Consider the following 18,981-nt stretch of genomic DNA (forward strand, 5'->3'; position numbering starts at 1 on the left):
GTGAATGCTTTTAAAGGTATGCTACGATTAGCCCTTTATGAAACATGTAACTGTTTTACCTGATGCTATTGCTAATCTGATTATGCTCCTTGCCACTGCACAAATGGCCTTCTGTATTTATATTTGAATTGTATGTTTTTTGTTTAATGCCCTGTTTTATGTTGAAACTTGTGTGCCGTGTTGGTCAGGACTCCCTGGAAGAAGAGATCTTTTATCTCAATGGGACATTCCTGGATAAATAAAATAAAAAAATACACCCGATAGCACCATTACCAATTTATACATTTTATACCCAGTTTAATCACCTGTATATTACTATTGCACTTTACCGTTACATTTGCACTCTGGTTGGATGCCAAACCTATTCTCGTTGTACTGTATGACAATCTAATCTAATTTTGATCATTGCTTTCGTGCTGCCTGTTGAATCTGTGTGGACACGGTCCTGTGGTGGCACCTTATAAAGAACTGGCGGGGCGTTCCCCCCCCCCCCCCCCCCAAATTCAGGTCTATCAGAACGTGCTTTCAATTTAAGAATGAATGATGTTCCTTCATTCGGGGGAGCACAGCTGAGAACACTGGCAATTTTACGAACACCTCACACGTTTGTGAAACCAGCAACGCGGTGATCTTTAAGTTTGTTCTTACTAAGTTTACGAAAATGTTTGAGAATGAGGTCCGATGGTTGTTCCAGGCAGCCATGCTGGAAGACTGAGAACAACAACAAGGCCTGTGCAAGGCCTGAGGCCTCTATTGCAATATCAGTCGAAATAATTGCGAATTGTATATATTTGTTCAAATAGTTCAGACCTAGTGTCAATGCTCGTCAACAGATGGACTCTAGATGCTTTACATTGTGGGACAGATGGGACCATTTCTGATGCCTTACATAAAGATTGTCCCAAGAACAGTGATCCAAGAAGATTCCATAAGTCTATACTGTTGGTAGAGAGTGAAACCCATGATCAGAATAGTCACTCATACATTACTGGGCTAACTTGCAGTGAATGAGATAGTAATGACATTAGAGTCCTATTGTCCTGGGGGAGCCCCACTGGAGCGCTTGCCCAGACCCCACTTTAAGAACCACAATTCTAGACTGGTACTAATCCAACTCAAATTACACACAAGCACAAATTAATTCTGCTCCTAAACCAAGCTAAGTTTATTACACACTAAAGACAGCAAGGTACATTGTTGGTTTGATCCATAACAAATTTTTTTTTGTTATTTTTATAATGTAAACAATCAAAGCACACAGCCGTGGAGAGTCCATGGATATAATGACAGAATGAGACCTATTGAACAAATTTTTTTGACATGAACAATAACCGAGAATTTACGAGCCCTTTCTTCCGAGCCGTTCTTGCGTGGAGCCTCACTGGGCTGCCCTAGTTCTTCTCCCCCAAGTGCTGTGAGTCAGCTTCCAGTCAGTCACACTCCACGGGTCTGTCGCTGCGGCCGTCCCGCTCCCATCTTTAACCCTTCAGGGACGACATGCCCGCTCGCATGATCTCGTCCACTAGCAGGATGTTGCTGGCAATTACCGTGCTGTAGAGGAAGAAAATACCTGTAGTTTTAGTTTTAAAGGAAGAATAAAAGGCTGGTGAAATGTGACTGATGAAGAGATGCTCTTTACCATGAGTGAAGGAGTTGTTTCTTTACGCTGTAGTTGTCCCACACACCTTCTTCAGAGGCAATCATTGGTTCACCTGGAGAATTAACCAGATGTATATTATTTATAGTACTAAATTATATAAAGGACAATGATGTTAATTCAGTCAGACAAAGCTTATAGTGGAATGTTAATGTGATTTTTTTTTAAATAACTGTTTTAGTGCACCCTCTCTTGACCACAGCCAACTCTAAGTATGGTGAGGGGGCGTGGCCTTCTGTTCATTGAAAAGGAGATGTCAAATTAGTATCATAATTAGGGCTGTCAAAATTAATGCTTTAACTTGAGATTAATTTAAATGATTTAAAGCGTATTCATCTATGGAGTGAAAAATTTTAATCGTTCTGAACTTTCAGCAGTATATTTGCTTGTTCTTTTTTTGCATTTCATGTACCTTTTTGAAAATCATCTGACATGAAGATGGAACACATTTGTTGTTAATATGATTTATATTACTGGTAGTTCATACAAGACATTATCATCCTCTAAGCCAATCTGCACTTTAACATAGGCCTGGGTTGCTTTTATTTCTGTTAGCGCTGTGGATGCGGATATAAGAAAGCGGTCTAGCTGAGTCAATGTTGATGGTTTTGTATTTCACAGGAGAGAAACTGTATTCAAAGAAAGCTATTAAAATGGTCTTTGAATCTAAATATACTTTCTTTGTGTTGATTTTACATTAATTCCATGATTTTACTCAAGTAAATATCTGTTACAAGCTTCGGTCTTAAGTAGAAAAATGCGATTTTTTTTATCTAGATTAATTACAGAAAATTGAGATTAGTTAATTTTTTTTTATCTATTGACAGCACTAATCCATAATACATTTCAAATGTATTCATAACAGATTCATGGGACCAGTGTGATCGGTTGCTATGGGAGATTAACATGGGCTAGCAGATGATAAATACACTGCTCAAAGAAATAAAGGGAACACAATCATTACAATGTAACTCCAAATCAATCACACTTCTGGGATATCAACCTGTCCAGTTAGGAAGCAACACTGATTGTGAATCAATTTCACCTGCTGTTGTGCAAATGGAACAGACAACAGGTGGAAATTAGAGGCAATTTGCAAGACAACCCCTATAAAAGGAATGGTTCTGCAGGTGGTGGCCACAGACCATTTCCCTGTCCTCATCCTTTCTGGTTGATTTTTGGTTACTTTTGCATTTCGCCAGTGCCCTCACCACTAGAGGTAGCATGAGGCAGTGTCTGCAATCCACAGAAGTTGCTCAGGTAGTGCAGCTCATCCAGGATGGCACATCAATGCACACTGTGGCAAGGTTTGCCATGTCTCTCAGCACAGTGTCAAGAGCATGGAGATACCAGGAGACAGGCCAGTACACCAGGAGACGTGGAGGGGGCTGTAGGAGGACAACAACCCAGCAGCAGGACCACCATCTGGTGCTTTGTGCAAGGAGGAACAGGAGGCGCACTGCCAGAGCCCTACAAAACAACCTCCAGCAGGCCACAATGTGCATGTTTCTGCTCGAACTGTGAGAAGCACTCGATGAGGGTAGTATGAGGGCCCAACATCCACAAGTGGGGCCTGTGCTCACAGCCCAACACCGTGCAGCCCGATTGACATTTGCCAGAGAACACCAGGATTGGCAGATCGCCATTGGCACCCTGTGCTCTTCACAGATCAAAGCAGGTTCACACTGAGCACATGTGACAGACGTGACAGAGTCTGGAGACGCCGTGGAGAACGTTCAGCTGCCTGCAACATCCTCCAGCATGACTGGTTTGGCTGTGGGTCAGTGATGGTCTGGGGAGGCATATTGGAGGGCCGCACAGACCTCCATGTGCTAGCCAGAGGTGCCATGACTGCCATTAGGTACCGGGATGAGATCCTCAGACACATTGTCAGACCATATGTTGGTGCAGTGGGCCCTGGGTTCCTTCTCATGCATGACAATGCTCTGCCTCATGTGGCTGGAGTGAGTCAGCAGTTCCTGCATGACGAAGGCATTGATGCTATGGACTGCCCGTTCCCTAGACTTGAATCCCATCCAGCACCTCTGGAACATCATGTCTCGTTCCATCCACCAACGCCACGTCGCACCACAGACCAGGAGTTGACTGATGCCCTGATCCAGGTCTGGGAGGAGATCCTTCAGAACATCCGTCGTCTCATCAGGAGCCCAGACGTTGTAGGGAGTGCATACACCATACAGGCATGTGGAGGCCACACACACTACTGAGCCTCATTTTGAATTGTCTTGAGGAATTTCCACAGAAGTTGAATCAGCCTGTGATCTGATTTTTCTACTTTTATTTAGAGTATGATTCTGAATCCAGACCTCCATGGATTAATGATTTTGATTTCCATTGATCATTCTTATGTTATTTTGTTCTCAACGCATTCCACTATGTAATGAATAAAGATTTTCAACTGGAATATTTAATTCATCGAGATCTAGGATGTGTTGTTTAAGTGTTCCCTTTATGTTTTTGAGCAGTGTACATCCTCAGTTGCTGTGGATGTTTTTGAACCACTAAAATTAACTAAATCGTACCAAACTAGTTTAATTAATTATTTGTAGCCTAGCTAACTGATATCCTTTACAACTACTGACTGATGGTCCAATCAGGGTAACAGAGTAGATTATGCAATCTCTTCAGGGAAGCAGATTGGATATCGGAAATGGTTTGAGTCGCTCGATATCCAGGGGCGCAGTAATCAAAGGACTTTAGTCATAATTTTCACAACAGTTCTAATATTTTGGGCAATTTTACATCAACAACCCTTTTAAAATGAAGGACAAATGTAGAAGCTTTTGTTCTCACAACATGACATGCGTCTGGTAAAAGAAAAATTACTAAATTGTGTCCCACCTGAGTTCAGGTCCACTCCTACTAGCTGACCACTCTGTTTGAACTCTGTCTGCAGTTTGACCAGCGTCTCCATGGGATCATAGCCTGAGTTCTGGGCCAGAACCTAGATAATGGACAATGGTCAATACACAATGATCGATACTAGATTGCAATGTCAGTTGTAGATCAATATATCTTTTGTAAACATTTTCATATTGGTTAATGATCATTCCTACTACAAAGTTGGATCAGGCACAGATCAGCACTCATCCATGTCCAAGTAGAATTGAGAGGAGGCTTTAGCATGGTGTCTGACTGGATCTACCACTGGCCAGGTAGCACAGAATTCTGCCATGCCTTCATGTTAAAGGTGTAGATAACATTCAGCGTCTAGATGTCACACTAGAGCACCATCATGTAATTTATCCAATCAGGTGCATTCCAAAGGGGAAATGGGAAGTAGGGAGGGGATACATGCCTGCAACATATATATAAATTCATGAATCAATACTTTTGATGGGGGGGGGGGGGGGTACATAAATATGTTATCTATAGCACCTTCAACATGAACAATCTACCAACAACGTGAGGAGATGTTTCGAGAAGCCAAATGACATAGTGAGTATTGTTGATAATGAGAGATCATCCGTGTGGCTCAAGAAAGACACGCAAGAATAATTATCAACGTATCAAGAATTGCATACAATTAGGGCTTGATCAAATAAATTCTTACTTGACCAAGAGTCAGTTTTTTTTTTTTTAATATTGGTAGATTTAAAATCAGCAAATCTGTAAAGTTGTTTCTGAATTCACTCAGTGAAATCGTGCTTCCCTGGTCAAATGGAAAACATGATCTCTGGTGAATTCCACACAATACCACAGTGAAAGGGTTGTGTAACTTAAGGAACACGCCAACTTTTTGGGAAATTCACTTATTTGTCATCTACCCTGGAGTTAGACAAGCAGATACATAACCTTTTCTTCTCTGTGCATGCATTAGGCTTAGGGAACAGCCACGCTTTTGAGGTGATGAAATCAATGCGCCCAGGCAGCAGTGGTTCGGCAAAAAAAAAATTCGAGTATATATCTGCTTCGAAAACTAAAATGTTTTTCCTCCACGTGGTAAATACACAGGTCACAACATGTGCACAGAGAAGAAAAGGGTATGTATCTGCTTGTCTAACTCCAGGGTAGATGGCAAATAAGCGAATTTCCCAAAAAGTTGGTGTGTTCCTTTGAGGAATACGGCAACAATATGGGAAATGTGGTTACAGTCTTCTCCAGAATCAGACAAGAAGATGGATACCAATGTCCTCTGTGCATTCAGTAGAAAGCTATCTGGCTGCAAGCTAGCCTAGCACAAATTAATGGAAATGGATATGTATCAGCTAGCCTAGCTAATGGCCTTTTAAGCAAGGCTAGCTGATCCGTATCAGCTTCCATTAATTTGTGCTAAGCTAGGCTAGAATGCAGCTGGATAGCTTCCTACCGAGTGCACAGAGAGGAAATTGGTATCCATCCGCTTGTCCGACTCTGGAGAAGACAGTAAGCACATTTCCCATAATGTTGGCATGTTCCTTTTAAAGCATAAATAAATGCATTATAAATGGCTTTTTCCAGTATTTAGCATTCTTTTATAGCAATAGAGGTGAGCTACAATGGGTCTGTGTCTCTAATTATCATATTAACTCATCAGTCCAGTCTCGAGTTCACAAGATCTTCCCTCACACAACTAAGCTGTTCTGATTAGGGATGCACCGAATGGGAAATTCTTGGCCGAAACCGATACCGAAAATAGGAAACAGTTGGCCGAAAACCGAATGCCGAAAGGCCGAAAATGATTAATATAAATATATATATATGTTTTTTTTTTTTTTTTTTTTTTTTTTTTTTTTAAGCTACCCGATTATGGCAAAAGACATGATTATGGCTAAACTTAACTTAAATAATATTAATAATCACTATTATGGGCCCATAAAACATTTATTCAGCACTTTTGAATGCATACATTAATTCCAGACTGTTAAGACTAAAAGACTACAACGATTGATGACGACTTCCTGTCCTCGCATTTCCATTTCCGGTTTAACGATACATTTTCAACAACGGATTGCTGCTAATTAAACACTTCATTTAAACGGAGTAACGTTAACGTTATGTCGAGTTCATACGTGTAGTGTAGTATGAACTCGTCATAACGTTAACATTACTCAGTGTCCACTGTTGCTGCCACCGTTGCGTCGCAGATGGATGGTACACTGTTAGCTCCGTAGCTAATCCGCTCCTAGACTACTGATAGCAGTACCGTTAACGTCGGAGCTGATCAATACTCCGGTTTTTTCTAATTTAGTTTAGAACCGGGTTTCGGGGGGCATCCCTACTCCCAAGAGGAGTTAGTTATCACAGGCTGTAGAATGCAGGAAGAGCTGCCAAGCTGCTCACGTTACATGTTGCGCATGCTACCGGTATGTCTGTAGTCGCGTTTTGATGACGTCATCACAACAACACGTTATTTGACTTTCGGTCATATATTTTCGGTGCTAAAACCCTTTCGGCCGAAAGCCGAAAGAGCCTTTTTAACCATTTTCGGCCGATAATTTTCGGTGCATCCCTAGTTCTGATTTGACGGTATTGCTAACGTGAATAAGGTACTGATCTGCAGTAACGCCCCCTCTATGGTTGTAGCGCAGTGTAACCCGACACTTCCTCAAACTGGTTTTGACAGGCAGAGAACGAGTGAGAGAGATAGACAGAGAGAGAGGGACCGGCGGGAGTCACGGGACCGTGCAGAAGTGTGTGTAAATGTGTGTGCGCCATCTCTCTCCCTCGTCGGGGACACACAAACTTCAGGGATGTTTGGTATCTCTCTCCCTCTCTCCTACTATTAAACATGTTTCTCAATTCACTTGATTTAAAATACTAATTTTGAGATAAAATAGCTGTTATTCTTCTAAGCTTTAAGATTAAGGGTGAGTATAAAGAATAAATACAAGGTGATAAGATGCTGAAAGCTATGAGTGACACAATTATTATTAATCATAGCTAAATGTTATTTTATTTTTATTTTACACTGTTAATTAAAGAACGTTACAGTCGGTCCAATATTTGTGAAGGATTCGGCCGAATATATGCCATAGCTGCATTTATGTGTAAATGTAAACGCATTCATATGTACATTAAGTCATACATGGAAAGCGAGCGGCGTGAGCGAGTACACGCGCACACACACACACAGTGGTTGTCGCGTAAATAACGACGTTCTGAGTAACACATTGCCCGCCGGGGGTATTGCCCATCTCATGCCCCTCTCTGCCAGCGCTGTAAGCCTATGGAGATGTTTACCTTCTTTGCAGGGCTATAACTTTTTTAATTGTATTGCTATATTGACATTATTATGGCCCATTCAACATCGATTATCTATCGTTCAGGATGTGGGAACGTTATACTTTTTCATTCATACATTGTTGTGTTAATACCTTCTAGAATAGAAGTGTTTTTAATCTTTTCGGCTGTAATTCCAAAAACGCTAGTTATAGGCCCAAACGCATTATATAGATTATCGATTGCCGTTTCACAACTTACAGATGTGTTCAATAGACACAGGAATTGTGTAAAGTTGCCCAAATAGGGCAAGGAATAGCAACGCATGTCCCCTTTAAGTGAGATTTGTGAAAATCTAAAGAAATAATAATGGCTTGGATTTATATAGCGCTCTTTATGACACCCAGAGCGCTTCACAGAGTCCATTATTCGTTCATACACAGTCATACCGGTGGTGGTAAGCTACAATTGCAGCCAGAGCTGCCCTGAGGCAGACTCACGGAAGCGTGGCGAATAATCATCGCCTACGGCCCCTCCGACCACCACCAACATTCATTCACATGCATACACATTCATACGAGGCAAGTAGGTTAAGTGTCTTGCCCAAGGACACAACGGCGATGGGATGGACATGGGCTTGAGCGGGATTCGAACCACCAACCCTTCGATCATTGGACGACCCGCTCTACCCCTGAGCCAAAGCCGCCCCACAAACGGTCTACGTATGTACCTTTGGAATGATCAGCAGGGCGTCAGCGAAGGCCTGGACTCCCAGCTGTGCACGTCCCCTGACGGACTGTTTGTGCTTTACCAGGGCGTCTGCCACGGCCACCTCAAACGCTCCTGCCCCGGGCACCACGCTACCTGTTACAAACACCACACCATCAGTTACATACACCACGATATCCGATACATACTCAATGCTACCAGTTACATACACCAGGCTACCTGTTACATACACCAGGAATATTTTCAGCAGCTTGGACAGCGGCTGGTGTGAGTTGGGTAGTATAGTTTAAGTTTTATGACATTTCGACGTCCATCGAAAGCCCTGGGTCTCCCCTTTCTTAGGACTACAACGATTTCATGACGGCGTCATTACCTCACGTTTAAATCATCCGGTTTCCAATGGAATGTGCAGAGATTTTTTATAAACTCATATTTAGCAAATTTGGTAAACAAATGTAGTGCTGAAAATATACACTTTGACTGCCGTTTTGATTAGGGTCTTGGTTAGAGTCTTTACTCTTGGCTACATTTGAAATATTTATTAATACGGACTGTATTGATCTATTTATGACGTGAAATAAATCTCAGGCTTAATAAAGCGTTTAAAAAAAGAAGAGGAATTCTTCCTCAGATACATTATATCACAATGGTAAAAACTGCATAGAAAACCTCATCACGAGTAAAGACTTTACTCGGGATCAAGATATTAGTCTTTATCTGGAACACTGTATACACAAACACTCAACAGTTGTACTAATTTCTACTAAAAAGTTGGATCAGGGACTTGCGGTATGGTGAGCATGGCGTAAGACGTGCTTTCCCTCTCTCCCTCATGTTTTTTTGAATTAGTTAAATAAATGCTTTTGATTTTTTTAAGTTTAAATAGGTTTAAATATCATAAGGCCTAACAAAAATAATGGTTGGTTTCAGGTTGCCGACCGACCCTGCCGATTTAGGTGCGACCCAATATATTTTATGAGTTTAAAAAAATATATATATATTAAAAAAAAAAAAAAAAATTTTTTTTTTTTTTAGAATAAAGTTTCATAGAAATCTTAGTCAAACATTTAGTATTATGGATATTAAACATGCTGGCAGAGTACATGCATCCATGTTGTTGTGAACATTTTAACCCTTTCACTGCCACACGACAGCCGGTTAACCCTTTCACTGTGACAATACAGAAGGTTAGCCCTTTACTATCACACAACCGACGGCGATGCTCCATCATTAGCATCATTAGCTCCGCATCCGCGGAGCTAATGATGCTAATGATGGAGCATCGCTGTCGGTTGTGTGATAGTAAAGGGCTAACCTTCTGTCGTGTGGCAGTGAAATGGTTAATTAAATAAAGAAATTCCCTATCCATAGTCGCCGTGGGAAAGAATATTAAAAAAAAAAAAAAAAAAAAAAAAAAAAAAAAAAATCCCTACCTACCCATGGCCAAACTGACAACCAACCTGAAACCAACTATTATTTTTGTTAGGCCTAATGTATTATGGTGAGAAACGGGGGCATTACCATCCTCAATGGCGTTCTTGACTGCCCTGAGGCCGTCCCTCACAGCGTCTTTGATCTGGATCAGGGTGTGTTTGTTGGGGCCTTTGACCAGCAGGGTGACGGAGCGCGGGTTCCCACACTTTTCTATGAACGTGTACTTCTCCTCGCCCTGGGGACACAGCAGTAACATGACCACACTTTAGCATGTCATCTGATGACATTTGTAAACATTTTCATATTGGTTAATGATCACATCACAGTTGTACTCATTCCTACTACAAAGTTGGATCAGGCACAGATCAGCACTCATCCATGTCCAAGTAGAATTGACCTGTCTCAAAACCCTGCCCCTTTTCTTGATCCTCCAATCACAGCTGTCGCTTACCTCGGACAAACTTGGTTTGTCCGAGGTAAGCGACAGTTGTGATTGGAGGATCAAGAAAAGGGGCAGGGTTTTGAGACAGGTCCATTGAGAGGAGGCTTTAGCACGGTGTCTGACTGGATCTACCACTGGAGGCTTTAGCACGGTGTCTGACTGGATCTACCACTGGAGGCTTTAGCACGGTGTCTGACTGGATCTACCACTGGCCAGGCAGCACAGAATTCAGCCATGCCTTCATGTTAACACATCATTCTAGCATCAGTACTCATCACCATTAGGGTCCATTCACTTTCTGTTGAATTTGGATTATTGTCCAAATTCAAATACTGAAAAATAATAAATGTTCCATCATAAAAGTTTGTTTACTATTTTAGTTGAAAGTGATTGATACCAACTATGGTGCCGTGTGGCCCAATGGGACCAACACTGACACCAACAGGGGTTCCATTCCCTGTGTAGCCCAATGGGTAGAGCATGGCACTAACACTGCCAGGGTTGGAGGTTCCATTCCCTGTGTAGCATGGCACTTGACAGGATTAGGGGTTTGATTCCCTGCATAGCTCAATGGGTAGAGCAAGGCACCAACACTGCCAGGGTTAGGGGATAAGGTTTTAAATGAAAACATTTGAGAGGGGGGTAAATAGAAATTAAACCATTCCTGGTAGTCACACCATGAATTCATAGCTGCTTTATGAGAAAGCAAGGGGGGAAACAGGTCAAATGTAAAGGTGCCTCTTACCAGTGTGTGTTCGAATACCAGACCGGCATATCCCAGGCAATCAGGTGTGAGGTCATCTACCGAGTTCATGGCGATACCACCACAGGCCAGGGTCAGTCTGACAAGAGATAGAAGGGAGTTAAGACACGTGTGTAGTTGTGTCAAATGGTTTTTTATTAGGGCAGTAAAAATGAACGCTTTCATTCTTTCGATTAATTTGAAAACCTTAACGAGTACTAGGGCTGAGCCCAAACATTCGAACGTTAGGACCTTCGTTCATTAAGTTGGCATTCTAAATCAACATTCGAATTTTTTATTAAAAAAAAGTTTTTATTTTTATTTTTTTATGTTTGTTTTATGTGTCTATTCATTCTGTTTAAACCAATGGGGTTTTTCTTCACAGTTGCAGATAAAGATTAGGCTACACTAATATTATAGTATTAAAAACTGATTAGTTATATTCATTAAAAAAAGTTGATTTAACAAGAAAAATACTAATTTAATCAGATTAATCACTTTATTCAAATTGAGGATTTAGTTTGAGGATATTTATACATTTATAAAAACGAAGATTCGAACATCCGTTCGAAAAACCCTGACGAAGTTCGAATCCCAAAAACAGGCTTTGGGGACAGCCGTAACGAGTATACATTTTTTTATGCAATTAATTAATCACATCACCCTTTTTGATCCCAACCGCCTTCCATAGCTTTGACAGCCAGCAGCGGTGGGAAAGTATGTTTATGTTCCAGATCACCGACATGTAAACCAGGAGAATAATACGTGACCAGGCGTCCCCTGAATGTCTTATTTGAATACAACATTTCCAAACAAACTTTTTTGTAGTGGAGCAACAAGTATGCTTGCTAATTATGCTGGTAGCAATAATGTTAACAGAGATGGTCTATGCCAACATAGATATTGTTGTACATCTGAGAACAAATCATCATTCAACGTTATTGAAGACTCCGTGATCGATATGTACTTAGGATTACTTTAAAAAAAAAAATTCATGCATTTCTTGACTGAAGCCCCTACAGACTGCCACTTATTATTAAATATAAATATGCATTAACACGATTAATGCAAACAAATCATGCGCTTAACACATAAGAAATGTATCGACAGCCCTAATTACTAAATGTACTGTCCATGGGGTGCCCAAGTGGCCAACCGTGTGGCGCGCTGCATCGCGAAGCGGCCGACCCGGGTTCAATTCCCGGACCCGGCGTCCTTTGCCGAGTGTCTCCCCCCCGCTCTGTCTCCCGTTCTTCCTCTCTCTCTCTCTCTCTCTCTCTCTCTCTCTACCGGACTGCCCGGTAGTAAAAAGCAATAAATGCTAAAACATTTATCTTAAAAAATAAAAATAAAAATGTATGTCCATTAGGGCCGTCTTAAGAAATACTTCAAAGCTTCGTTGGATGGGCATGGGATTCGAATATGAAAATAAAATTCGATTATTTAAAAAAAAAAAAAAATTCTTTTTGCAAAACCAACTCTGCCTCTTTGTTAATTACAACAAGCAATGCCATTTGTTATTTAAGATGAGGTCGGACTCTGCACTGACAGATTTGTGTTCATTGTTCTGCTTTTATAAAGCCTCAAATGACAGCTTACAATATTTCATGAAAGCAAAGTGTTTCGTTTGTCTAAGATTTAAAAAGGTTTACATTTTACAGCACTGACAAAGTGCTGTACAAGTCCCACAACATAAAAAAATATTTATTTAATTATTTTTTTATTTTTTTTTTACGTTCGAAGCTTCGAATTAAAATTGAATTTTCGAAGGTCAGCCCTACTGTCCATACTAATCATACTGTTGTGTGCAGTATGTGAAAGGTATCAACATGCCGGAAGACAATTTCAACCATAATACATTCAAATCATACTGAAGCCCAAACACTGACTCATCATCATGCCATTTTCCGTCATATGGTTCATTTTACCCATCACACAAACTTATGAGTCATTTTTACCTTTACCATTAGTATGTTGCCAATTCATACTCAACTAAACCCGCAAATAGTGACACATCCTTCCATTATATACTCCACACATTCAGCAGTGTTTTAATACTGTATTCACTTCTATACAAGAATGAGGCACAGAACAGCCCTTGTATCCTTTGTTCTTTAGTTCAGGTGTGAAGAAGCTGCTTTAGCATGGTGTCTGACTGCAGTTACTACCGACCTAGTAACACAGAATTCTGCCATGCATCCAAATGGAGCTCCTCCGGTGAACATCGACAAGCAACCAAAATTATTTTACCATCCAACATAGAAACCCATGCTTCTCCAAGATCATAAAGCAGTTGCATAGATTTATTTAATGTTCATTTTATATCAAATAAGATGCTGCTGCTTTACCATCTCGGAGAACAGTGGGGTTCCGTGTTGCATAGTTTAAATTATTTATCATTTCACAGTCATAGATAGGGATGCACTGATACCGATACTGAATAGAATATCGGCATCGGAAAATTTCCCAGATAGTAAATTCCAATACGAAAAAACGTGTCTAACATGTCAGAAATCAAAGTGACTTGATTTGCAAAATGTTTGACATGTTAACTCTTTCTAATAGAGATAAATGTATTATGTCTGAATAATTTTTGTCCAATGACCCCAAAATGCTGGTCCAAGTCTATACTGTCCATTAAAGTAATGGATCGGATCTGTATAGAAAAACCTTTTGAGAGCCAGAGGGGCAGCAGTACTGGTTACCTCTCCATGTTCCTCCTCTTAGCCCTGCGGAGAGCCACAATCCCCTCTTTAGCCAGGGCATCTAGGGAGTACGGGTCAATTCCCTGGAAGAAGAGAACATACTTGACTTGATGACAGAAAACCAGCAACCAACCATATCATACACTTCATTAGGGCTGTCTTAAATACTTCGAAGCTTCGTTCGATGGGCATGGGATTCGAATATGAAAATAAAATTCGATTATTAAATTAAAAAAATAAAGTCTCTCTTCCCCCCCCCCCCCCCCCCCCAATCAACTGTTTGTTATTTAAGATGAGGTCGGACTCGGCACCGACAGATTTGTGTTCATTGTGCTGCTTTTATAAAGCCTCAAATAACGGCTTACAATATTTCATGAAAGCAAAGTGTTTCGTTTGTCTAAGATTTAAAAAGGTTTCAACTTTACAGCAAATTTTAATATTTTTTTTTAATTTCGAAGCTTCGAATTAAAATCGAATCTCGGCCCCGAAGCTTCGAATTCCAAAAAAAAATTTAGAATGTCAGCCCTACACTTCATATTAGCTAGTATTCCCGAATATCAACCCTTTCTGGTGTACAAGTTTATTCAGAGTTCTGTCTTTTTGCCGGTAGCCATTGTGAGTTTGTGACATCATTAGAATGTTCAGTTCTCAAAAGTTCTATTTGACCAGGTGAGATTGTACACCTGAATGGGTTAAAGAAGGAACACGCCAACATTATGGGAAATGTGCTTACTAGGGGTGTAACGGTACACAGAAGCCACGGTTCGGTACATACCTCGGTTTTGGGGTCACGGTTCGGTACAACAGGAAAAATAATATTTAGAATGATTATTATATTATACATTTATAATAATAATAATTAAATATACTTTTTTATTAAGTTATACTTAGGTTCCACCTAGGCTTGTCGCGGTAGTCAGTCAGTGATAACGGTGTCATTCTTGTGTTCAGGAATCCACTAGGCTTGGGCGGTATGACTTTTTTCATACCGTTATACCTTGATTGCCTAATACCGCGGTGCACGGTATATGACGGTATGACTTTCATTCATCAGCAGGGGGGGGGGGGGGGGGGGGAGCCCAACCCGAGTTACCAAGTAAACAAATCATCGTCAGCTCTCAGAATGATAGTCCCGCACCGGTAGAAGCCTGCACCGTTTTAGCGTTAGCATCTAGCCATGGCAGACTATTTGATTCCTTAAGGGCTAGAAATTGCCTGGGTTTTGGTATGCTCCCGAAATGCTCCCGTTGTTTGGCTACTTCTATGTGCAGTGAAAACTACTCGAATGCTTTATAACCTAGTCATTGATTTAGTTCAGGGTAATCTAAGATTAGCCGCAGAGCTAACGCTAGTTAACGTGAGCTAACGCTAGTTATTCAAGCTCAGTAGCTCACAGAGAGAGATAAACAGCTGACAGCGGATAGTACAGGACGGTACAAATACAATAAAAAAAAGGGTGGGGGCTGTTGTGTAAACCTTGTACTCTTTAGTTCACATATAATAAGAGACGGATTATTTGCTTGCTCCACCAGTGCACCACTCGACAACAACACACACCAACTCTCGTCACAACGCTTTACGGTATTTTCACAGCACTGTCGCACCGTAAAACGTGAACACCGTTGTGACCCACTCGCTCCACTAGAGCGGTCTCGCCCTCTGCTGGCGCATGTGTGCACTACACTCAAAACTCTGTTTCACTGTTATAGAAACCGAAGCGCATCTGTGATTTTGACGGTGACGGACGGTATTGAATCAATACCGTCGGTATCTCTAAATACCCCGGTATACCTTAATACCGTCATACCGCCCAAGCCTAGAATCCACTTGAGTAAATAAATTGCCTAGTGCCACCTCCCCCCACCGGTCTATACTTTCACTTCTAGAGTAGATTTAATTGCACGTGAGGCAGAGAAAGAAGACTCTAGAGAAGAGATGGCATGTTACACAACAATGGCAGAGGATTTATCAATATTTTGGATTTAAACACCGCAGCTCGACTGGAGAGGAGCACAGAGGACCAGTCCAGATCAGAAAAAGTACATTTGCGGTTTTTTCTTTCTCTCAAATCAGCTGTGAAAGGAAAGTAGCGCGGAACACGTTGGTGTGTGTGCGTGTGTCTTTCCATTGGTTAACATTATTAGGCGAACAAGAAAACGATGAACATTTTCAGCCTTGTGTAATGACCCTGCTGTGTTACAAATATATCTTCATTCATAGTTTAGTTTCAGGCACACCTGTAGTAAGGAGAGGGGAGGAAACAGCCCAGTGCAGAGTGCGCGGTCAATTTGTTATGTCGGCTTATCATCCTGCCTTTACAAGCTTCAACGTTTTATTAATCATCTAAATGTGGCAATACAAGCTTGATATTAAACATTAAATGAATGACTCTGTGTTAAGACTGTTAGTAAGCCAGTGTAAAGTAAAGTAAAGAGATTGAGAGCATACATTTGTCAAATGTGCAACCCTAGTTTCACCTAGTCGTATGAGACGTATTCTTCATATGGCTGGATGTACCGCACTGTGACGCCTGTACCGTAAATTTGCGGGGACGAATACACGTACCATTACACCCCTAGCGCTTACCATCTTCTCCCGAGTCAGACAAGAAGATGGATAATAATTTCCTCTCTGTGTGTTCAGTAGAAAGCTATCAGGCTGCAAGCTAGCCTAGCTTACAACAAATAAATGGAAGCGGATAAGGACCAGCTAGCCTAGCTGTTGACAAAAAAACACCTCTCCTGAGTTTTAAGCTAAGCTAGTGGTCACAATTCCTTTGTGCCAAGCTAGGGTAGCTTGCAGCTTTATACTAAACACACTGAATGTTCTCTGGTGTCCATCCTGCTCCAGCCCTACCTTCTGGTTGATGACCACAAAGCCTTTGGAGTCGTCAGTGCACACTGCATTCTTCAGTTCCACAATCTTCTTCACACGCTCCTGAATGAACTTCCTCTCTGCGTCCACCAGCTTCTCACGCTCCTCTGCGCTCTTGTAGAAGAAGCCAGAGTTCACCTCCCTGGGAAACGGAAAGATGCCGGAAAGGAACAATCATTATACCGTTCCTTTTCTCTTTGTTGGGAATAAAACTAAAAAAAGAGTGTCGATCCACCCAAAGGATTCAAGGAATGATTCTGTTCTCTGGAGCAGTGGCAGGGTTCCTTACACATTTTCCACGTCAGTATTTCATACCTTTTCCAGGCTGCAATTTCTGGACTGGATTTAAAGATTTTGGTTGATATGAGGTGAGCTGAAAACGCATCACTGACCTTTGTCCTGTTTTTGTGATTTAGATACATTTACCTGTAATACAAGCTAATAAATGTGTGTTACAAAGCACAGCCTGGTGCCTAATGTAGCCTGATGCCAAGGAAAGGTGAAATGTTGCTTTAACGTGGCGTCTGGCTGTGATCCACAAGGACGGGTGAAATGTTGCTTTAGTATGGTGTCTGGCTGTGATCCATAAGGACGGGTGAAATATTGTTTTAGTATGGTGTCCGACTGTGATCCATAAGTAGGGTTGGGCACCGAGAACCGGTTCTAATAGGAACCGGTTCCTAACTTCCGGTTCTGGAACCGGAAGTAAAATATTTGCTAGGGATGCCCCGATCGATCGGCCAGCGATATTCAGTATAAATATGAGATTGGTGAATTCCGATAATGCTTTATTTTCGCCGATCGTGAAAACCGATCGAAAAACATGATCCAATTCTTAGGGGAGATCTCACTCGCTGACTTCTGTTGACACACGGAGCTGCAAACTGCCGCTCCTCCCTTACCCGTGTAAACACAGAGGCTCCTATTGCCTCTGGCAATAGTCTGCTCTAGTCTAGTGCATGGGACCGTGAGCTAACGTTAGCTACCTAGCTATCGTTACTGTTTAAACAAAATTACCCAGTCAAAGTCAACTATTCACTTTTAGTTTAATACATGAGGCATTGTCTAACGGTATCTAGCCGGCTAACTACTGACAAATGCTCCAGCAATAGTCTAGTGCATGATACCTCCGTTAGCTCACGTCAGCTCACTGTTCAAAATGAAATGTCCCATTAAACTAAATAGTTCACTGAGGCGTTGTCTTAACGTTATCTAGCCGGCTAGCAGTAGCTACAGATAGCTCCTGATAAATGTCTTATAACATTGATTCGATGCGTATTCGAGCTCTTGGCTTGCATCACAGTCACGAAAGGGGCTAGCTGAGGGAGCAGGGCATGCTGAATGTGATTTGACCAAAGCAGAGTATACACACAGACAGTGGAGATAGCGAGCATTTTGACTCGTTGCGTGGTGGCGATGTCTCGCAAATAATACAACTACAAGTATAATTATATAATATATATTTTTTATATAAAAAAAAAAAAGTATATATTTTTTTTTATAAAACCAAAAATGAACGGTATCGACCGATATGGCTCAAGACGATCGGTGATCGGTATCGGTGGCAAAAAACGTGATCGGGGCATCCCTAATATTTGCATTTCGATTAAAAAACAATAATAATAATTTGCTTTGTTAACACATTCGGGACGGGCCACGGATAAATCCGTGTTTCGAATCCAACGGTTGAGGACAGACCACGGACATGTCCGTGGCAAGGTTGTTTTGGCTTTTATTCCATTGTAATAACCTACTCGATGTCACCGAGTGGCACTGCAGATCTACCCTCCTCTTCGAATTCTGAAAAGTGCATTACCGGCCAGATCCTCTTAGGGGCGCTGTCTCGATAATGCAGTGTGCCCTGTGGCAGAACGGTGCATTATTTTTTTTGACTTTCAATGTAGTTTCCAGTAGCTGGATTCTGGATGTGCATCATAGTAGCTTGGAATACCTTTTGCGACGCCAAATTCACTATGCAGTAAAGGAATAAATCAGCCAATGGACATATCGATCTACCAGATGGCGATCGATAACTGAGAAATACTCTGGGGGATCCAACCGGCCCACGGTAAGATCTTTTTCACGTAAATTACATGCTGATCAGGGCTTGTTTTGATAGCCATCCACCCGATCAACGAATGCGGTTATTGGTAATCAATCATCAGAAACGACGTCCCCCGCCCCCCCCCCCCCCCCTTTCATGCATTCGTGGTGGACCATCATACCGATCATATGC

At 41.5% G+C, this 18,981-nt stretch overlaps 1 protein-coding gene across 1 annotated transcript in view; it reads right to left on the reverse strand.

The window, feature by feature from the left end:
* Positions 1–1,141: 1,141 nt before the first annotated feature.
* The window catches only part of LOC311245756 (T-complex protein 1 subunit zeta), a 34,816-nt gene continuing 16,976 nt past the window's right edge, over positions 1,142–18,981 (reverse strand). The window contains exons 7-14 of the mRNA XM_084335732.1: positions 16,728–16,887; positions 13,872–13,954; positions 11,170–11,266; positions 10,070–10,217; positions 8,550–8,683; positions 4,520–4,622; positions 1,640–1,712; positions 1,142–1,551 (exon numbers count right to left, since the gene is read on the reverse strand). Coding sequence (XP_084191858.1) covers positions 1,479–1,551; positions 1,640–1,712; positions 4,520–4,622; positions 8,550–8,683; positions 10,070–10,217; positions 11,170–11,266; positions 13,872–13,954; positions 16,728–16,887 — 871 coding nt within the window. The 3' untranslated portion in view covers positions 1,142–1,478. The remainder of the gene's footprint in view (positions 1,552–1,639; positions 1,713–4,519; positions 4,623–8,549; positions 8,684–10,069; positions 10,218–11,169; positions 11,267–13,871; positions 13,955–16,727; positions 16,888–18,981) is intronic.

Source organism: Notolepis coatsorum (assembly GCF_963971535.1).
Source record: "Notolepis coatsorum genome assembly, chromosome: 1".
NCBI lineage: Eukaryota > Metazoa > Chordata > Actinopteri > Aulopiformes > Paralepididae > Notolepis > Notolepis coatsorum.